Genomic DNA, 18495 nt, shown 5'->3' on the forward strand with positions numbered 1-18495 from the left:
ACTATAAGGGAAGGTAGGTACATAGTATATGGAATATTCCAACTGCATTTTACAATATTCTGTAAATCTAAGTCTGTTCTAAATTAAAATTTATTTTTAAAAGGAGAATCCAGGGCAACTAAATAAAGGCTCACTTAGGTAAGCAGCCAACTCGTGGTATAAGCTCAGATCATGAAAACAGGGTGGTGAGGAGTCCCAAGACCAGCACCATGCTCAGCAGGGAGTCCCTGAGATCCTCTCCCCTTTGCTTGTCCCTCCCCCTCGCTTCTCCTCCACACTCACACACACTCTCTCTTTCTTTCTCTAAAATAAAGAAATAAAATCTTTAAAAGGAGAAAAGAAAGAGAATGAAAGAGAGAAAGGAAAGAAAAGAAAGAGAAAGACGAAGAAAAGAAAAAAAAAAGAAAGAAAGAAAGACAAGAAAGAAGAAAAAAGAAAGAAAGAAAGAGAAAGAAAAAGACAAATACAGATCACAGACTGGGAGGGAATATTTGTACAGCATATACCTGATTAAGAACTTATGTACTGAATCTATTAAGACTCTTGAATCTCATGAATAGGGAAACATTTTTTATATACACAAAGATTTGAACAGACATTTCACCACAAGACATAGAGATGGGAAACAGGCACATGGAAAGGTGCTTCACTCATTGTTCAATAGAGATGTCAGTTATAGCTACAATTTTTTGCACACATCTTAGAATGGCTGAAATGTGAAAGAGAGACCACACCCATTGTTAGTGACTCTCTGGAAGGGCTGGGCACTCATTTGCTGCTGGTGAGACCCTACAGTGGATCAGCAGTTTCTTAGAAACCTACACCTGCCATAACAGCCCAAGGCTTCCCATTCCTAGGTATTCACCCCGGAGAAAGAAAGTACACTTCCTGAGTGGCTGATACTTTTCATTTTCTGGTGAAGTTCTGACATCTTACAAAACCTTCTGACTGGGGACACCAACACACACACATGCTTCCCCAGCCCTGATTCTTAGAGATCCCAAGAAGCCCAGCCCACTGTAAGCCTTTGAGATGCAAACTACCAATCCAGAGCCATAGGAGACAATATTCCTCTGCCTTAATCATCCCAGGCCTAGGGACCAGGCAACCAGGGAACACCCCTATAGCTTAGAACCCCCAGAGTTCTTCACACTAGCCAGTCCTAGGCCATTTGCCCTGCCCTGACTTGCCTTTCCATGAAAACACCAATGAAGTCAGTGACCCAGGCCCTGTCCTGGCTCCTGCTGCTTCTGCCTCCTGACCAACCCTGGTGCTTCCCCATGTAGCCCTGCGTGGCAGCCCCTTTCTCTAGGACTTTGAGTAATATAACTTTGTTTCCCTGAGCCTCTCCTGTGTCTCCTCTTATGGCCGCACCTAAGGGACCATCATATAAAAGGACACAGAATGCTTCCATCCAAAACCATTTGTATGGGATACGAATATTCAGAGCCACTTTATTTGAGCCACAGAAAACTGGGAACAGCACAAAGACTTATCAACATGTGACTGGATAAAGTGCGCGTTATCCACAATACAATGCTTCTCTACAATAAATAGGAATGAACTACTACACATGAAACAACAAGGATGAATCTCAAAATAATTTTGCTAAAAAGCTATGTCAAACAAGAGAGTCCATATTGCATAATTCCATTATGCAAAATTCTAGAAAATGCAAATTAAATAGAGTGACAAAAAAGAGAGCAGTGGTGGCTTTTTTTAGGTGAGTGTTGTATTACCATATACCTAAACTTACCTTTTCTTACTAGATCCCTCTTCTCCCTCAGCATCTTATTACTGACCATCCCCTAGGGGAACCCAGAAAACTTGTACTCCATCTCCAAAGGGATGGGAAAATCTGAACAACTATTTTTTTATGGCTCATGAGCTAGAATGGAACTTACAATTTTAAAGAACTATAAAAAACAAAGCAACAAACAAAAAGGTTATTAAACAGAGATCATATATAACCCTGCAAAGGCTAAAATATTTGCCCTTTAAAAGGTTTGCCAATCTCTGAGGCAGCATTGTTAATTTACACAAACTAACATGTTCCCTCTTACAACACTAAAATTCACTTTTAATGTAAGGATGATGGAAAGAGTTTAATTATTCTTATCTCCCCCCTCCAAATTTCCTGATATCACTGGCATGTTTTATAAAAGTCTATACATCCTACAAGCCAACAGATACCTTGGTTCTCATTTACTGCAGTCATGCTAAATAAACCCATCATTATCTTAGTTTCATATATGGGCACGTGTACCTAGTATGAGTGCAGTTTCTTCAGCTATGTGAAGATTCTGGTGGCTCTGCTCATTTCAAGGTGAGCAGAGCCCCCTTACAAAATGCTATCCTTCCCAGATATGCTTCAGGCTGTGGGTAGTCTGAGTTACATAAACAGCATGCCCACAACACAGATTCACTGAGGGCATGATCCATTTCTAGCCACTACTTAATTCAAAGGGAAAAATCAGGTTCCCACTATATGAGAAAACATGACTTTTGCAAAATTTACTGAGCCTTCAGTAAGTCTCTAATAAAATAATTAACTGAAACATGCCACCAGGTTCTTAATTTGGATTTGGATGCAATGTACTCATCAGAAATCTTACTCTTGAATTTTTCAAGACCATGTCAATCCCAGTGATTGAACCCCAAATCAAACTGGCTGGACCAACTATTTAACATTATTCAATAAGAACTATTGAATAATTGTTCTGAACTAATTGTTCAACAATGTTTCTGAAGGACATGCTCCAATAAGGCAAATAAGATGTATGAATTTGGGGAGGGATTATTACTGGCAGATGATATTGTATACCTAAGAGTCTTAGAAACTAAGAAGAGAAATTAGGAATGTGGCTAGATAGAAGATAAATGTGCAAAAACCAAAGCTATACATTAATTACTAATAATCACTTCAAAATAGCAATGAAAAATGCCCTGTTCACAATAGTTTCAAAAATAGTAATATGCCTAGGAATAAATGTTACAAGAAAAGTGAAAGGCATATAAAGTAAAATGCAAAAGTTTATTGATACATATAAAGTAAGATCTGAATAAATAAAGAGAAATACTACAATCCTAAATAGGAAAAGTTCCAAGCAAAATGATGTCATTCTCTCTCAATTTAATAAAAGCATTTTGTCATATAATCAGAACCCTATTGCTTTATTTTATTTAAAACTAGATAAAACAATTCACAATTTTGTGAAGGAGAGTCAAAAACAAGAATCACCAAAAAATTTAGAAAAACAGTGAGTATGAGCATTACCTTACGACATATTAAAACAGACTATAGAGCTACTACAATAAAAATATGATACTGGCACATGAGTAAATAAATAAATCGATGGAACAAAACTGAGAGTTCACAAATAGAGTTCAAAAGAGTAAATAAATCTGGAAATTTAAAATATGATAAAGATGCATTTCAACAGATAAAGAATGGTTTCTTCATTACATGATGTTGGATCCTTGTACCATATAAATTCTTCACTGTAAAAAATGTATTAACCCTGGAGGAATTAAAAATACTAAGACATAGTATGGAAAAAGTGTTTATATATCTCAGGCTTGGAAAGACCTAAACAAGGTGAAATCCAGAAATCACCAGGAAAAACGGTAACAAGTTTCGCCAACCAAAAATGAAAACTCTATATGACAGAAGATAAAGAATAGTCAAAAAATATTTGCAGTACATAAAAAGTGTTAATATTAGTAGTCCTACTACTCAAAAGACTTACACTCATTTCTCTAAAAAAGACAAATGGCCCTAGAAAAAGGACTAAAGAAGGTGAATACATAATTCCCAAAAGATGAAATCAAATGGCCAATTTATCTATGTAGAATATTTTTTTTCTTTCTTTCTTTCTTCTTTTTTTTTTTTTGTTTTTTTGTTTGTTTTTTTTTTTTTTGGTTAAAAGAGTTTTAGAAGTCTGACAACATTTGAAGCTGGAGAGGATATGGAAAAACTAGAGCTCTCATGTACTGTTGACCAAAGTGTCAGATTGTTCAATCTTTTGAAAGCAATTTGTTGAATTGGTTATAAGATAATATGGGTGTACCATTTGGCCCAACAACCCCTACTCCTAAGGATATGCAGCCTATACAGACAGAACAGCAAGACTGTTGAAATGTGAGAATGCAAACAAATTATTTAAAAATGTGTAGTATAGTCTTGCTTATAAAGGACACAGTGGGGAAAAATTAAAAATCTATCGGTATGGATGAGTTGAATGAACCATGGTGTATCCAAAGTAAAGAATTTTATGTAACTATTAAAAGAATGCAACAGGGGCACCTGGGTGTCTCAGTCAGTTAACTCTCTGCCTTGGGCTCAAGTCATGATCCCGGGGTCCTGAGATGTAGGCCTGCATTGGGATCCCTGCTCAGCAAGGAGACTGCTTCTATTTTTCCCTCTGCTGTCCCCTCCTTGTGCTCTCTCTCTCTCTCTCTGTCTCAAATGAATAAATTAAATCTTTTAAAAAAGGGATGCAACAGATTTTTATGGATTGACTGTAAAGATGTTCATAATTTATTAGTTAGTGAAGAAACCAAGGTAAAGAACAATAGGTACAATCCATTATAGATTTTATTTTAATAAAATAGGTGTGACAATTTACATTAAATATGCATATACATAAAATAATTTCAGAAAAATGGGAGAAATACCATACAAAATATCTAAGGGCAATTCTATAAGGCAATACGATTATTCCTATATGGGACAACTGGGTACTCAGCAGTTGACTATCTGCCTTTGGCTCAGGGCCTGATCACAGAGTCTCAGGATCGAGTCCAATATTGGACTCCCTGCACTGAACCTGTTTCTCCCTCTGCCTATGTCTCTGCCTCTCACTCTCTCTGTCTCTCATGAATAAATAAATAAATAAATAAATAAATAAATAAATAAATAAAAATAAATAAATAAAATCTTTAAAAAAAAAAAAAAAGGATTATTCCTGTATGGCAAAATCTATGACATTAGATCTCTTTTTAAAAAACTGAAATTTCAATTCTTAGTGTGTTTTTCAGTAGTTGCCAAAGGATAGTACTACAAAATGCACCCTAGAAATTATATACAATTATATCAATTGTATACAAATACATGTCAAAGAGGGCAGCTTTATACTTTGCTAATGCATGAATCAATGAATTGGCACAAAAGAATTCTTTCAACCAGGAAAAAAAATCTCCAAATGCAAATGTCAAATCTGGGGTTCAGGAGTGTAAATGTCAAATCTGGAGTTCAGTGGGAATCTTATTTTTTTCTAATGTCCAAAGCCAGATTATTCTTACTACACAAAGAAGAGGTAACTTACCTTTGGCAATGTCTTTCCCTCCTGGCAGTTGATGCCTCCAATGAAGACCATGTTGGGCATCACAGGTTTGGGATAGTCCAAAACAAAGTCAGCTCTTAACAACCAAATTGACGTATGGCTATAGAGATCATAAGGCGTGACAGCTGTTTGGAGAATCTCAGATGCAACTTCTAAAGGAGTTTTTAAAAAATAGTGGCAAAATAAATGTTCCTCCAGGTGGAAGATGTGATTCCTCACTCTCTCTCTGAAACTCATGGCATCTGACAACATGGAGAAAGGTCTAGGAACATAAGAAAGGGGACTGGGGCATTGTGTGCTTTCCTCAAAAAATGGCAAAATAATCCCCTGGTGAAGACCACAGATGGGAGTGAAAAATACTTGGCTACAATTAAGCCACACACATCAAAAGGATCCAGAAACACTGCATCAAAAGAACTCTCCTTTATGTATTCTACTAATTTTGGATCACTAAACAAATTCTTACAATGTAAAAAAAGGTGTTCAAGACTGTCTTTTAATGGACTTAAGACCAAAAAAAGTGAGCTTTGCTGCTGAGTTTTCCACTGAGAATAAGAGAAATTCTTGAACATCTGATTCAACTCCTCCAGATTGTAAGTTGTGGAATAAGTCTTCACCGTAAAATTGGAGGATTTTCCCAGTTGCCAACTCACCTCTGGTATGATTAAAACCAACTCATGCCCTCTTTGGATGAGTTGCTCCACAACCAAACGCATGGTAAACCAGTGGCTCCCATCCATGGGTACTACCAGCAGCTTGCCTGCCTCAGCAAAGCCAGATGTCAGCAGGAGACACACACACAACAGAGGAAAGCCAGTCAAAATTGTGGCAGCCATTGGAAACCTGCAGTCCAGGGCAATCCAGCTGCTTGGGTTCTGAGCTGGTGTAATAGAGGCAGTCCGTGGAAGAAGTACAGGCACAAAGCCCGCCCCAGCGGAGGGAGTGTATTTACACAGTCATGAAAAAAAAAAAAAACTACACTCATTGCCAGTGATGCCCTCCTAAGAACGATAATGAATGGGTAGCATTTGCTGACAAACATGCTTCTAAATTTTCCAGACAGCAGTACCATTTGATCTTTGCCTTGGACAAAGATCATGCACTGTATGGCATGTCGATGCTCTTTTGGAAACAGAATTATTAGGCAATGTTTTGAGGACTCAGAGTGATAAAAAGGAAAGTAAATATCAATTAAAGTGATTTTTTCCAATTTTTTCCAAGGAAAACTTGGGTTATCTTCAGGATACATAAGACAATTTTGCCCAGAAAGAGATTGGCATCCCAGTTTCCAAGGAGGACATGAAGTCACTTACCACTAGCGTCCTCATGGACAATGGAACTGTATTCACAAGAGCCTCTAAAAAGCCTGGCATTGCCACCGGTTTTTCCACTTCCAAACCCTTTGTGGGCTACAAAAGGTTAAGAGTGCCAAATCCTGCCTCCATGGACCATTCTAGGAATTGATAGATGGAATAGGACTGTCCTCTATATTCAGTCACTTTCCCTACACACATCACATGCAGTGGGGTGGTCACTTGCCTGAAGCTTGCCAGAAGCACTCTGCTAGGCATCCTCTCTCTTTCCTCTGGGCTTCTGCATTCCTCTGTCTAGACCTCTCTGCTGAAGGCTGACCTAATTTGGCCTGCTACCCACCTGCAGGAATCTTTGTATCTGTCTCCCAAACTCTACTGAGCACTTGTTGACGCCAGAGGGTATATCTTCTTCATAGTTGCACTTTCCTTCTACAGGACCCATGCTATGCCTCACACATGGAAAGCACACAAGGACTTTTTGTTCCACTGGACTGGATTGCACTGTGTGAGTGCAATTATGGGTGGCTTAAGTGGTGCATGTCAGATAAGACCCTGAGAAACATTTACTGAGGGATTCTAAAGCCAACCTGGGGGCATAATCTTTGTTAGGGGCCAACATGGCTTCTTCTGAGTTGCCCAAACTACTACTAGACAAATAATAATATTTGCTTAGTCACCATTTATCAGGGACTGATGGACTTTCAGATGAATGTCTAAAAAACAAAAATGAAGGCACATGATCAATCTTTCTGGATGGCTTACTTCAGAATAGATATCAATAAGATATAAAATAGCAGAAAATCAATGAACCCAAAAGCTGGTTCTTTGAGAAGATGAATTAACCTGATGAAGCTCTAGCCAAACTGATCAGAAAAAAAAAAAGAGAAGAAAAAATTATCAATATCAGGAATGAGAGAGTTGGCATCACTACATATTCCACAGATGTTAAAAGGATAATAAGAAAGAATACCAAGAACAAATTTATGTCAGTATACTACAAGTTAGATGAAATGGACAAATTCCCCAAAGATGCAAACTATTAGTTTAACGGAGAAATATTACATAAATTGAGTAAAAATAATTTGTATATTTTAAGTTGAATTAACTTTGAATCCAAACGTTCCTACAAATAGAATTTCAAACTCAGATGGCTTCATTGATACAAGGTACCAAACATTGGAGGAAGAAATAAATTATTATTCAGAATATATCCTGAAAAGAGAAATAATATATTCTAGAGAACAGAAGCAAAGAGAACTTCCTAATCTTTCTAGGAGGGCCACTGAGTTTGTCTATGAGACCAGCATTGCCACATACTAAAACTAGATAAAGACATCAAAAAAAGAAAAATGTAAAGACCAGTACTCCTCATAAATATAAATCAAAAATTTTGACACAAATTAGCAAACCAATTAAATTAATATAAACTTATATAAATATATTTTATCCCAGGAATACAAAGTTGTTTTATCAATAGAAAATCAGTCAAGGCAATTCACCATATAAATATATCATGCCTATAGAAATGATTATATGGTTTAGAAAAATATATATATACACACATATATATACAATGTATATGGTATATAAAGATATATAATAATAATATACAAAAAGTAGTGGGTCTTATCTCAGAAACACAAGGCTCTTTTATCACTAGAAATCAATCAAGGTAATTCATCATATAAATAAATCATCCTTATGAAAATGATTATATGGCTTATAATCATTTCCATAGGCATTGAAAAGGTATTTGACAAAAGCTAACATCCATTCCTGATAAAAATTGTCAGAAAACTAGGATCAGAAGAGAAAGTACTATACCTAATAAAGAGCATCTGTGGAAAAATCCATAACTAACAACGCACTTAACGATGAATGACTGAATGCTTTACTCCTAATCACATACAAGTCAAGGATGACCATCCTACCACTTCTACTATTGTTCTGAAGATTCTAACCAGTGCAGTCAGTCAAGAAAAATAAAAGGCCTCCACTTTGGAAAGAAAACTCTAACTGCCTTCTCCACAGACAACATAATCATCTCTGTAGAAATTCCAAGGGAATCTACAAAATATCCTAGAACAAATAAGTTAGCATTGTTGCAGGATACAAGATAAATACTCAATAATCAATCATATTTCAGGGCATCTGGTGGCTCAGTTGGTTAAGCAATCAGCTCTTGATCTCAGCCCAAGTCCTGATCTCAGTGTCCTGGGATGGAGCCCCAAGTCAGGCTCTGTGCTCATCATGGGGAGTCTGCTTCAGGATGCTCTTTCTTCTTCTGCCCCCGCTTCCCCCTGATTGCTAATGTTCTCTATTTCTCTCTCTAAAATAATTAAATAAGTACACATTTATAAAAAAAACAATCAAGAGAGGGTCCAAGAAGACAGATGAGAAGGAGGCCTTAGTTTCATCTGCTCCCAGGAATTCAGCTAGAGAGTACTAAATCATCCTGAACTCCCACAAACTCAACCACGGATCTAAGAAAAGAATAGCTGCAACTCTACAAATAGAAAAGTGACCACTTTTTGCAAAATAGGAGGCTGGAGATGTGAATCTGGGGTGATATATCAGAAGATAAAACCCCCCCGGGGGGGTGGGGTGAGGCAAGATGGCAGAAGAGTAGGGTTCCCATGTCACCTGTCCCCACCAACTTACCCAGATAACTTCAAATCATCCTGAAAACCTATGAATTCGGCCTGAGATTTAAAGAGAGAATAGCTGGAACGCTACAGAGAGAAGAGGTTTTGCTTCTAACAAGGTAGGAAGGTGGTGGTGGGGGGGATAAAAAAGAATCAAGTGGGGGAGGGCCTCCCCAAAAAGCCAGGCTAAGAGGGGCAGGGACAGCCTCAGGGCAGGAGAGCCCTGCCCCGGAGAAGCGGGAACTTTAAAATCCGCACCGGATTCTTCCCCGACAGAAAAGGTGCTTAGCAGGGAAACCCGGGCAGAACCGCAGGAGGGGCATTGGGGCCTCCAGGTACCTGGGGTCACTAAAGAGGAGGGGCACCCTGGTTAGATTGCTGCACCACGCGGGCTGAGCTCTGTAAAGGCCTGGAGTGCGCACCCGGTGGAGCCTCGGGAGCAGCTCAGGGGGTGGCTCCCTGTGGAAGGGGCCAGCCAGCCGGCAGTAGGATCCCAGCAGCACAGGGCCCGGAGCCCAGGGCACCGGGGGACACAGCCCTGGACCCTGCGCTGCCCTTGGCACAGGCAGAGGCAGGGAGGGCACAGGACAGTCAGGATGCTCCTGCTGCCGGATGGCCCCGAGCTGTGCAGGTCAGCGCCCCCTGCCCCCTGGAGCATCCAGGCCCTTGTGGACTGGGAGACTGTGGGAGTCACTGCAGGAGCTGACTCCAGGGCTGGAGATCTGGCCGCCTCCAGTGGTGTTGTTCCTCCTGGTGTCACCCTGTGCCTGGGACAGAGTGGGCTGCCCGGGGACAGGGGCCTCATGGGGTAAACAGCTCCCACTGAGCCGTGCACCTGGCAGGGGGCCGGGCAGCTCCCTCAGGTGCACCACACCTGAGCTTCAGCACAGCAGGCCCCTCCCCCAGAAGACCAGTTGGAAGGACAGGGGAAGAGCAAGTTCTTGACTGAGAAGCACTGGAAAGTTCCAGGGGAAGTCGAGGGAATTACAGTATATAGAACCAAGGGTACCTCTCCTTTTTTTTTTTTTCTTTTTTTTTCTTCCTTTTTCCAGTACAACTTGTTTTAGCCACTGTGCACTGAGCAAAATGATGAGAAAGAAGAACTCACTACAAAGTAAGAATCAGAAACAGTCCTCTCTGCCACGAGTTACAGATTTTGGATTACAATTCAATGTCAGAAAGCCAATTCCAAAGCACCAATTATAAAGCTACTGGTGGCTCTGGAAAAAAGCATAAAGGATTCAAGAGACTTCATGAGTGCGGAATGTAGATCTAATCCAGGCCAAATTAAAAATCAACTACATGAGATGCAATCCAAACTGGATGTCCTAATGACGAGGGTTAATGAGATAGAAGAAAGAGTGAGTGACATAGAAGACAAGTTGATGGCAAGGAAGGAAGCTGAGGAAAAAGAGAAAAACAAAAGACCATGAGGAAAGGTTAAGGGAAAATAAATGACAGCTTCAGAAGGAAAAATCTGTTTAATTGGGGTTCCAGAGGGTGCAGAGAGGGACAGAGGACCAAAAAGCATATTTGAACAAATCATAGCTGAGAACTTCCCTAATTTGGGGAGGGAAGCAGACATTCAGATCCAGGAGATAGAGAGGTCCCCCCCTAAAATCAATAAGAACCGTTCAACAGCTTGACATTTAATAGTGAAACTTGCAAATTCCAAAGATAAAGAGAAGATCCTTAAAGCAGCAAGAGACAAGAAATCCCTAACTTACATGGGGAGAAATATTAGATTAACAGCAGACCTCTCCACAGAGACCTGGCAGGCCAAAAATGGCTGGCAGGATATATTCAGGGTCCTAGATGAGAAGAACATGCAGCCAAGAATACTCTATCCAGCAAGGCTCTCATTCAGAATAGGAGAGATAAAGAGCTTCCAAGATAGGCAGAAACTGAAAGAATATGTGACCACCAAACCAGCTCTGCAAGAAATATTAAGGGGACTCTGTAAAAGAAAGAGGAAGCCCAAAGAAATAACCCACAAAAACAGAGACTGAATAGGTATTAATGATGACACTAAATTCATATCTTTCAATAGTAAATCTGAACGTGAATGGGCTTGATGATCCCATCAAAAGACACAGGGGTTCAGACTGGATAAAAAAGCAAGGACCCATCTATTTGCTGTTTACAAGAGACTCATTTTAGATCTAAGGACACCTACAGCCTGAAAATGAAAGGTTAAAGAACCATTTACCATTCAAATTGTCCTCAAAAGAAAGCAGGGGTAGCAATCCTCATATCAGATAAATTAAAGTTTATCCCAAAGACTGTAGTAAGAGATGAAGAGGGACACTATATCATACTTAAAGGATCTATCCAACAAGAGGACCTAACAATCATGAATATTTATGCCCCTAATGTGGGAGCTGCCAAGTATATCAATCAATTAATAACCAAAGTACGGACATACTTAGATAATAATACACTAACACTGGGAGACCTCAGCACTGCACTTTCTGCAAATGACAGATTTTCTAAGCACAACATCTCCAAAGAAACAGAGCTTTAAATAATACACTGGACCAGATGGATTTCACAGATATTTACAGAACTTACATCCAAACACAACTGAATACACATTCTTCTCAAGTGCACATGGAACTTTCTCCAGAATAGACCACATACTGGGTCACAAATCAGGTCTCAACCGATACCAAAAGATTGGGATTGTCCCTGCATATTTTCAGACCACAATGCTTTGAAACTTGAACTCAATCACAAGAAGGAATTTGGAAGAAACTCAAACATGTGGAGGTTAAAGAGCATCCTGCTAAAAGATGAAAAGGTCAACCAGGAAATTAGAGAAGAGTTTAAAAAGATTCATGGAAACTAATGAGAATGAAGATACAACCATTCAAAATCTTTGGGATACAGCAAAAGCAGTCCTAAGAGGGAAATACATTGCAATACAAGCATCCCTCAAAAATTGGAAAAAACTCAAATACACAAGCTAACCTTGCACCTAAAGGAACTGGAGAAAGAACAGCAAATAAAACCTACACCAAGCAGAAGAAGAGAGTTAATAAAGATTCAAGCAGAACTCAATGAAATAGAGACCAGAAGAACTATAGAACAGATCAACAAAACCAGGAGTTGGTTCTTTGAAAGAATTACTAAGATAGATAAACTATTAGCCAGCCTTCTTAAAAACAAAAGCGAAAAGACTCTAATTAATAAAATCACAAATGAAAAAGGAGAGATCACAACCAATACCAAGGAAATACAATTTTAAAAACGTATTATGATCAGCTATATGCCAATAAATTAGGCAATCTAGAAAAAAATGGACGCATTTCTGGAAAACCACAAACTACCAAAACTGGAACAGGAAGAAATATTTTCAATGTTTGCATATGTATGTATACACACACACACAACAGGATGATCAATGAAAGATTCAGGCATAAAAGCAGGTTAAAAACCTATGGCATTGTGGAATAGAAATACAAGCTCAAAGAGATAAAGGAGTGATGGTTGAATGTCAGAATGAGCAAACCGAACAAACACACCCACTCTTCAACCTGTCCTGGAGACAACCTGTTCAATCTGTAGACATCCCAGACTGTGAGGAAGCTCTTTCTTATAAAAACGACTCAACGGCTGCTCCCTGGTCCTGATTTATTTACTCTGACAGTACAGAATGGATTCTAATGGCATTCGGATCCCAACTTACTAGCTTCTAAAATTTCATATATCTGAAACACAACTCTTGAATTCCCTCCAGAAGCTCACCTTCTCTTCTAGGCTTTCCATGTGGTAATGATACTTCCATCTACTTAGTATTTCAGGTCACAAAGTGTACGAGGCATCACGCTCCCACAGCCCATCATTTACTATTCAGGGTTCAATCAGAGACATGAGGCCACCAAAGATTCATGTACTCAAGGATTTGGGGGTTTTTTCGTTAAGATTTTATTTATTTATTCATGAGACACACACACACACACACACACACACACAGAGGCAGAGGGAGAATCAGGCTCCGTGCAGGATGCCCACTGTGGGACTCAATCCCAGGACCCCGAAATCACATCCTGAGCTGAAGGCCGACACTCAACTGCTGAGCCATCCAGGTGTCCTTAGTCAAGGACGTGTTACAGGGATTTGATCCAACACTATGTGGGAGCTGATTGCACAATTTCTAGAAACAGTGTGATGCTGGAGCTTAAGGACAGCAAGGTGTGTCTTCAGAAAGCATGGGTGGGTGTGAAGTGGGGGGAGAGCAAGGACAAGCTGGGACCCACAAGGATGAGCTAAAACCCATGAGAAGGGACTAGACCCCTGCAGTTGTGCTCAATGCCTCCAACCTTGATGATGTGAGTGTCCTGTAGGAGAAGCTGGTGCTCTTCCTCTCAGAGCTAAACACACATGTCCCAGGTGTGGGGAAAGCTGAAGGAGGAGCCAGCGAAGGGCAGAGCAGTTGAAGGTCCAAATGCTATTTCAGGCAAGTGAATTGAGCCTGCAGATAGGGGACGATGTGTCTGAGCCAACTAAATCATCTGTCCTGAGCATCTGCGTGTAAGAAAACACTAATGGCTGTGCTTCACTTCTACACTATCATTTCAAAAATGATATGATAAAAATACCTGAGACCTACCCTAATCAGAAACATCCAGATTGTTTGATCTTTTGAAAGCAACTTGTTGAATTAACTTAAAAGGTAACATGGGCATGCATTTGGCCAAACAACCCCTACTCCCAAGGACATTCAGCCTACAGAGAGAAGAGCAAGAATGTGGAAATGTGAGAATCTAAAGCAATTATTTAAGTAGATTTAGTGAAGTCTTGCTTATAAAGCACACAGTGGGATAAAGCTTTAAAAATCTATCACTATGGCTTAGTTGAAAGAACTATGGTGCATCCAAGTAAAGAATTTTATGCAACTATTATAAAGAATGTGACGGGGGCCTGGATCTCTGGGTCAGTTAATTTTATGCCTTGGGCTCAGGTCATAATCCCAGGGTCCTGGGATGTAGCCCTGCATTGGGCTTTCTGCTCAGCAAGGAGCCTGCTTCACCCTCTCCTTCTGCTGCCCTCTCCTGGTACTTATTCTCTCTCTCTCTCTCTCTCTCTCTCTCTCTCTCTCTCTCTGACTCAAGTAAATAAATAAAATCTGAAAAAAAAAAGGCCACAGATTTTTATGGATTGACTATAAAGATATTCATTATTTATTAGTAAATGAAAAAAGCAAGGTAAAGAACATTAAGTCCCAATCCATTACTAGATTTTATTTTAATAAAACATGTGAGAGAATATACATTAGATATATGCATATAGAAAAAATAATTTCAGAAAAATGGGAGAACTACCATACGAAACTTCTAAGGGCCTTTCCTCAAAGGATGGCATTAGTTATTTTAAAAAGTGAAATTTCAGTTTTAGTGTGTTTTTCAGTAGTTTCCAAAGGATAGTACTACAAAACCAGCCTAGAAATTATATACGATTATATCAATTGTGTACATATACGTATCAAACAGAGCAGCTTTATAATTTGCTACAGCACGAATCAATGAATTGGCACAAAAAGAATTCTTTCTACCAGGAAAATTTCCAAATGTGGGAAATGTAATGTCAAATCTGGAGTTTAGTAGGAATCTTTTTTTTCTTTTCCTTTTGTGTGTGTGTGTGTGTGTGTGTGTGTGTGTCCAAAACCAGGTTATTCTTACTAGGCAAAAAAGAGGTAACTTACCTTTGGCAATGGCTTTCCCTCCTGGCAGTTGATGCCTCCAATGAAGACCATGTTGGGCATCACAGGTTTGGGATAGTCAAAAACAAAGTCAGTTCTTAACAGCCAAATCGACATATGGCTATAGAGATCATAAGGTGTGACAGCCTTTTGGAGGATCTCAGATGCAACTTCCAAAGCAGTTTTTAAAAAAATAGTGGCAAAATAAATGTTCCTCCAGGTGGAAGATGTGATTCCTCACTCTCTCTCTGAAACTCATGACATCTGACAATATGGAGAAAGGTCTAGGAACATAAGAAGGAGAACTGGGGCACTGTGTGGCTTCTTCAAGATAATGGCAATACAATCTCCTTGTGAAGCCCACGGATGGGAGTGAAAAATACTTGGCTACAATTAAGCCACACACATCAAAAGGATCCAGAAACACTGCATCAAAAGAACTCTCCTTTATGTATTCTACTAATTTTGGATCACTAAACAAATTCTTACAATGTAAAAAAAGGTGTTCAAGACTGTCTTTTAATGGACTTAAGACCAAAAAAAGTGAGCTTTGCTGCTGAGTTTTCCACTGAGAATAAGAGAAATTCTTGAACATCTGATTCAACTCCTCCAGATTGTAAGTTGTGGAATAAGTCTTCACCGTAAAATTGGAGGATTTTCCCAGTTGCCAACTCACCTCTGGTATGATTAAAACCAACTCATGCCCTCTTTGGATGAGTTGCTCCACAACCAAACGCATGGTAAACCAGTGGCTCCCATCCATGGGTACTACCAGCAGCTTGCCTGCCTCAGCAAAGCCAGATGTCAGCAGGAGACACACACACAACAGAGGAAAGCCGGTCAAAATTGTGGGCAGCCATTGGAAACTGCAGCCCAGGGCAATCCAGTTGCTTGGGTTCTGAGCTGGTGTAATAGAGTCAGTCCGTGGAAGAAGTATAGGCACAAAGCCCGCCCCAGCAGAGGGAGTGTATTTACACAGTCATGAAAAAAAAAAAACTACACTCATTGCCAGTGATGCACTCCTAAGAACGATTAATGAATGGGTAGCATTTGCTGACAAACATGCTTGTAAATTTTCCAGACAGCAGTACCATTTGATCTTGCCTTGGACAAAGATCATGCACTGTATGGCATGTCGATGCTCTTTTGGAAACAGAATTATTAGGCAATGTTTTGAGGACTCAGAGTGATAAAAAGGAAAGTAAATATCAATTAAAGTGATTTTTTTCCAATTTTTTCCAAGGAAAGCTTGGGTATCTTCAGGATACATAAGACAATTTTGCCCAGAAAGAGATTGGCATTCCCAGTTTCCAAGGAGGACATGAAGTCACTTACCACTAGTGTCCTCATGGACAATGAACTGTATTCACAAGAGCCTCTAAAAAGCCTGGCATTGCCACCGGTTTTTCCACTTCCAAACCCTTTGTGGGCTACAAAAGGTTAAGAGTGCCAAATCCTGCCTCCATGGACCATTCTAGGAATTGATAGATGGAATAGGACTGTCCTCTATATTCAGTCATTTTCCCTACACACATCACATGCAGTGGGTGGTCACTTGCCTGAAGCTTGCCAGAAGCACTCTGCTAGGCCATCTCTCTCTTTCCTCTGGGCTCTGCATTCCTCTGTCTAGACCTCTCTGCTGAAGGCTGACCTAATTTGGCCTGCTACCCACCTGCAGGAATCTGTATCTGTCTCCCAAACTCTACTGCTGCGCTTGTTGACGCCAGCAGAGGGGTATATCTTCTTCATATTTGCACTTTCCTCTACAGGACCCCTGCTATGCCTCACACATGGAAAGCAACAAAACTTTTTGTTCCACTGGACTGGGATTGCACTGTGTGAGTGCAATTATGGGTGGCTTAAGTGGTGTATGTCAGATAAGACCCTGAGAAACATTTACTGAGGGATTCTAAAGCCAACCTGGGGGCATAATCTTGTTAGGGGCCAAACATGGCTTCTTCTGAGTTGCCCAAACTAATACTAGACAAATAATAATATTTGCTTAGTCACCATTTTATATCAGGGACTGATGGACTTTCAGATGAATGTCTAAAAAACAAAATGAAGGCACATGATCAATCTTTCTGGTGGCTTACTTCATAATAGATATCAATAAGATATAAAATAGCAGAAAAATCAATGAACCCAAAAGCTGGTTCTTTGAGAAGATGAATTAACCTGATGAAGCTCTATCCAAACTGATCAGAAAAAAAAAAAGAGAAGAAAAAATTATCAATATCAGGAATAAGAGAGTTGGCATCACTACATATTCCACAGATGTTTAAAAGGAATAATAAGAAAGAATACCAAGAACAAATTTATGTCAGTATATCTACAAGTTAGATGAAAATGGACAAATTCCCCAAAGATGGCAAACTATTAGTTTAACGGAGAAGAAATCATTACATAAATTGAAGTACAAAATAATTTGTATAGCTTTTAAGTTGAATAATAACTTTGAATCCAACGTTCCTACAAATAGAATTTCAAACTCAGATGGCTTCATTGATACAAGGTACCAAACATTGAGGAAGAAAATAACTTATTATTCAGAATATATCCTGAAAAGAGAAATAATATATTCTAGAGAACAGAAGCAAAGAGAACTTCCTAATCTTTCTAGGAGGCCACTGAGTTGTCTATGAGACCAGCATTGCCACATACTAACAACTAGATAAAGACATCCAAAAAAGAAAAATGTAAAGACCAGTACTCTCAAATATAAAATCAAAAATTGACACAAAATTTAGCAAACCAAATTAAATAATATAAACTTATATAAATATATTTTATCCCAGGAATACAAAGTTGTTTTTATCAATAGAAAATCAGTCAAGGCAATTCACCATATAAATATATCATGCCTATAGAAATGATTATATGGTTTAGAAAAATATATATATACACACATATATATACCATGTATATGGTATATAAAGATATATAATAATAATATACAAAAAGTAGTGGGTCTTATCTCCAGAAACACAAGGCTCTTTTATCACTAGAAATCAATCAAGAGATAATTCATCATATAAATAAATCATCCTTATGAAAATGATTACATGGCTTATAATCATTTCCATAGGCATTGAAAAGGTATTTGACAAAAGCTAACATCCATTCCTGATAAAAATTGTCAGAAAAACTAGGATCAGAAGAGAAAGTACTATACTAATAAGAGCATCTGTGGAAAAACCCATACTAACAACGCACTTAACGATGAATGACTGAATGCTTTACTCCTAATCACATACAAGTCAAGGATGACCATCCTACCACTTCTACTATTGTTCTGAAGATTCTAACCAGTGCAGTCAGTCAAGAAAAATAAAAGGCCTCCACTTTGGAAAGAAACTCTAGCTGCCTTCTCCACAGACAACATAATCATCTCTGTAGAAATTCCAAGGGAATCTACAAAATATCCTAGAACAAATAAGTTTAGCATTGGTTGCAGGATACAAGATAAATACTCAATAATCAATCATATT

The 18495-nt window shown here is 39.0% G+C and overlaps 1 protein-coding gene and 1 pseudogene across 1 annotated transcript; both read right to left on the minus strand.

Annotated features, from left to right (window-relative positions):
- Positions 1–5327: 5327 nt before the first annotated feature.
- On the minus strand, positions 5328–6235 carry LOC119879199 (UDP-glucuronosyltransferase 1A9-like; the record flags this gene model as incomplete). Its single annotated transcript, XM_038589600.1, is given in 2 exon segments — positions 5328–5656; positions 5659–6235. Coding segments are annotated over 2 exon segments (852 nt in total), but the record flags the coding sequence as incomplete, so codon positions are not given.
- A 7775-nt stretch (positions 6236–14010) lies between these two features.
- LOC119879200 lies at positions 14011–16753 on the minus strand (annotated as a pseudogene).
- Between the last annotated feature and the right edge of the window lie 1742 nt (positions 16754–18495).

Source organism: Canis lupus, unplaced genomic scaffold, assembly GCF_011100685.1.
Source record: "Canis lupus familiaris isolate Mischka breed German Shepherd unplaced genomic scaffold, alternate assembly UU_Cfam_GSD_1.0 chrUn_S412H572, whole genome shotgun sequence".
Lineage (NCBI taxonomy): Eukaryota > Metazoa > Chordata > Mammalia > Carnivora > Canidae > Canis > Canis lupus.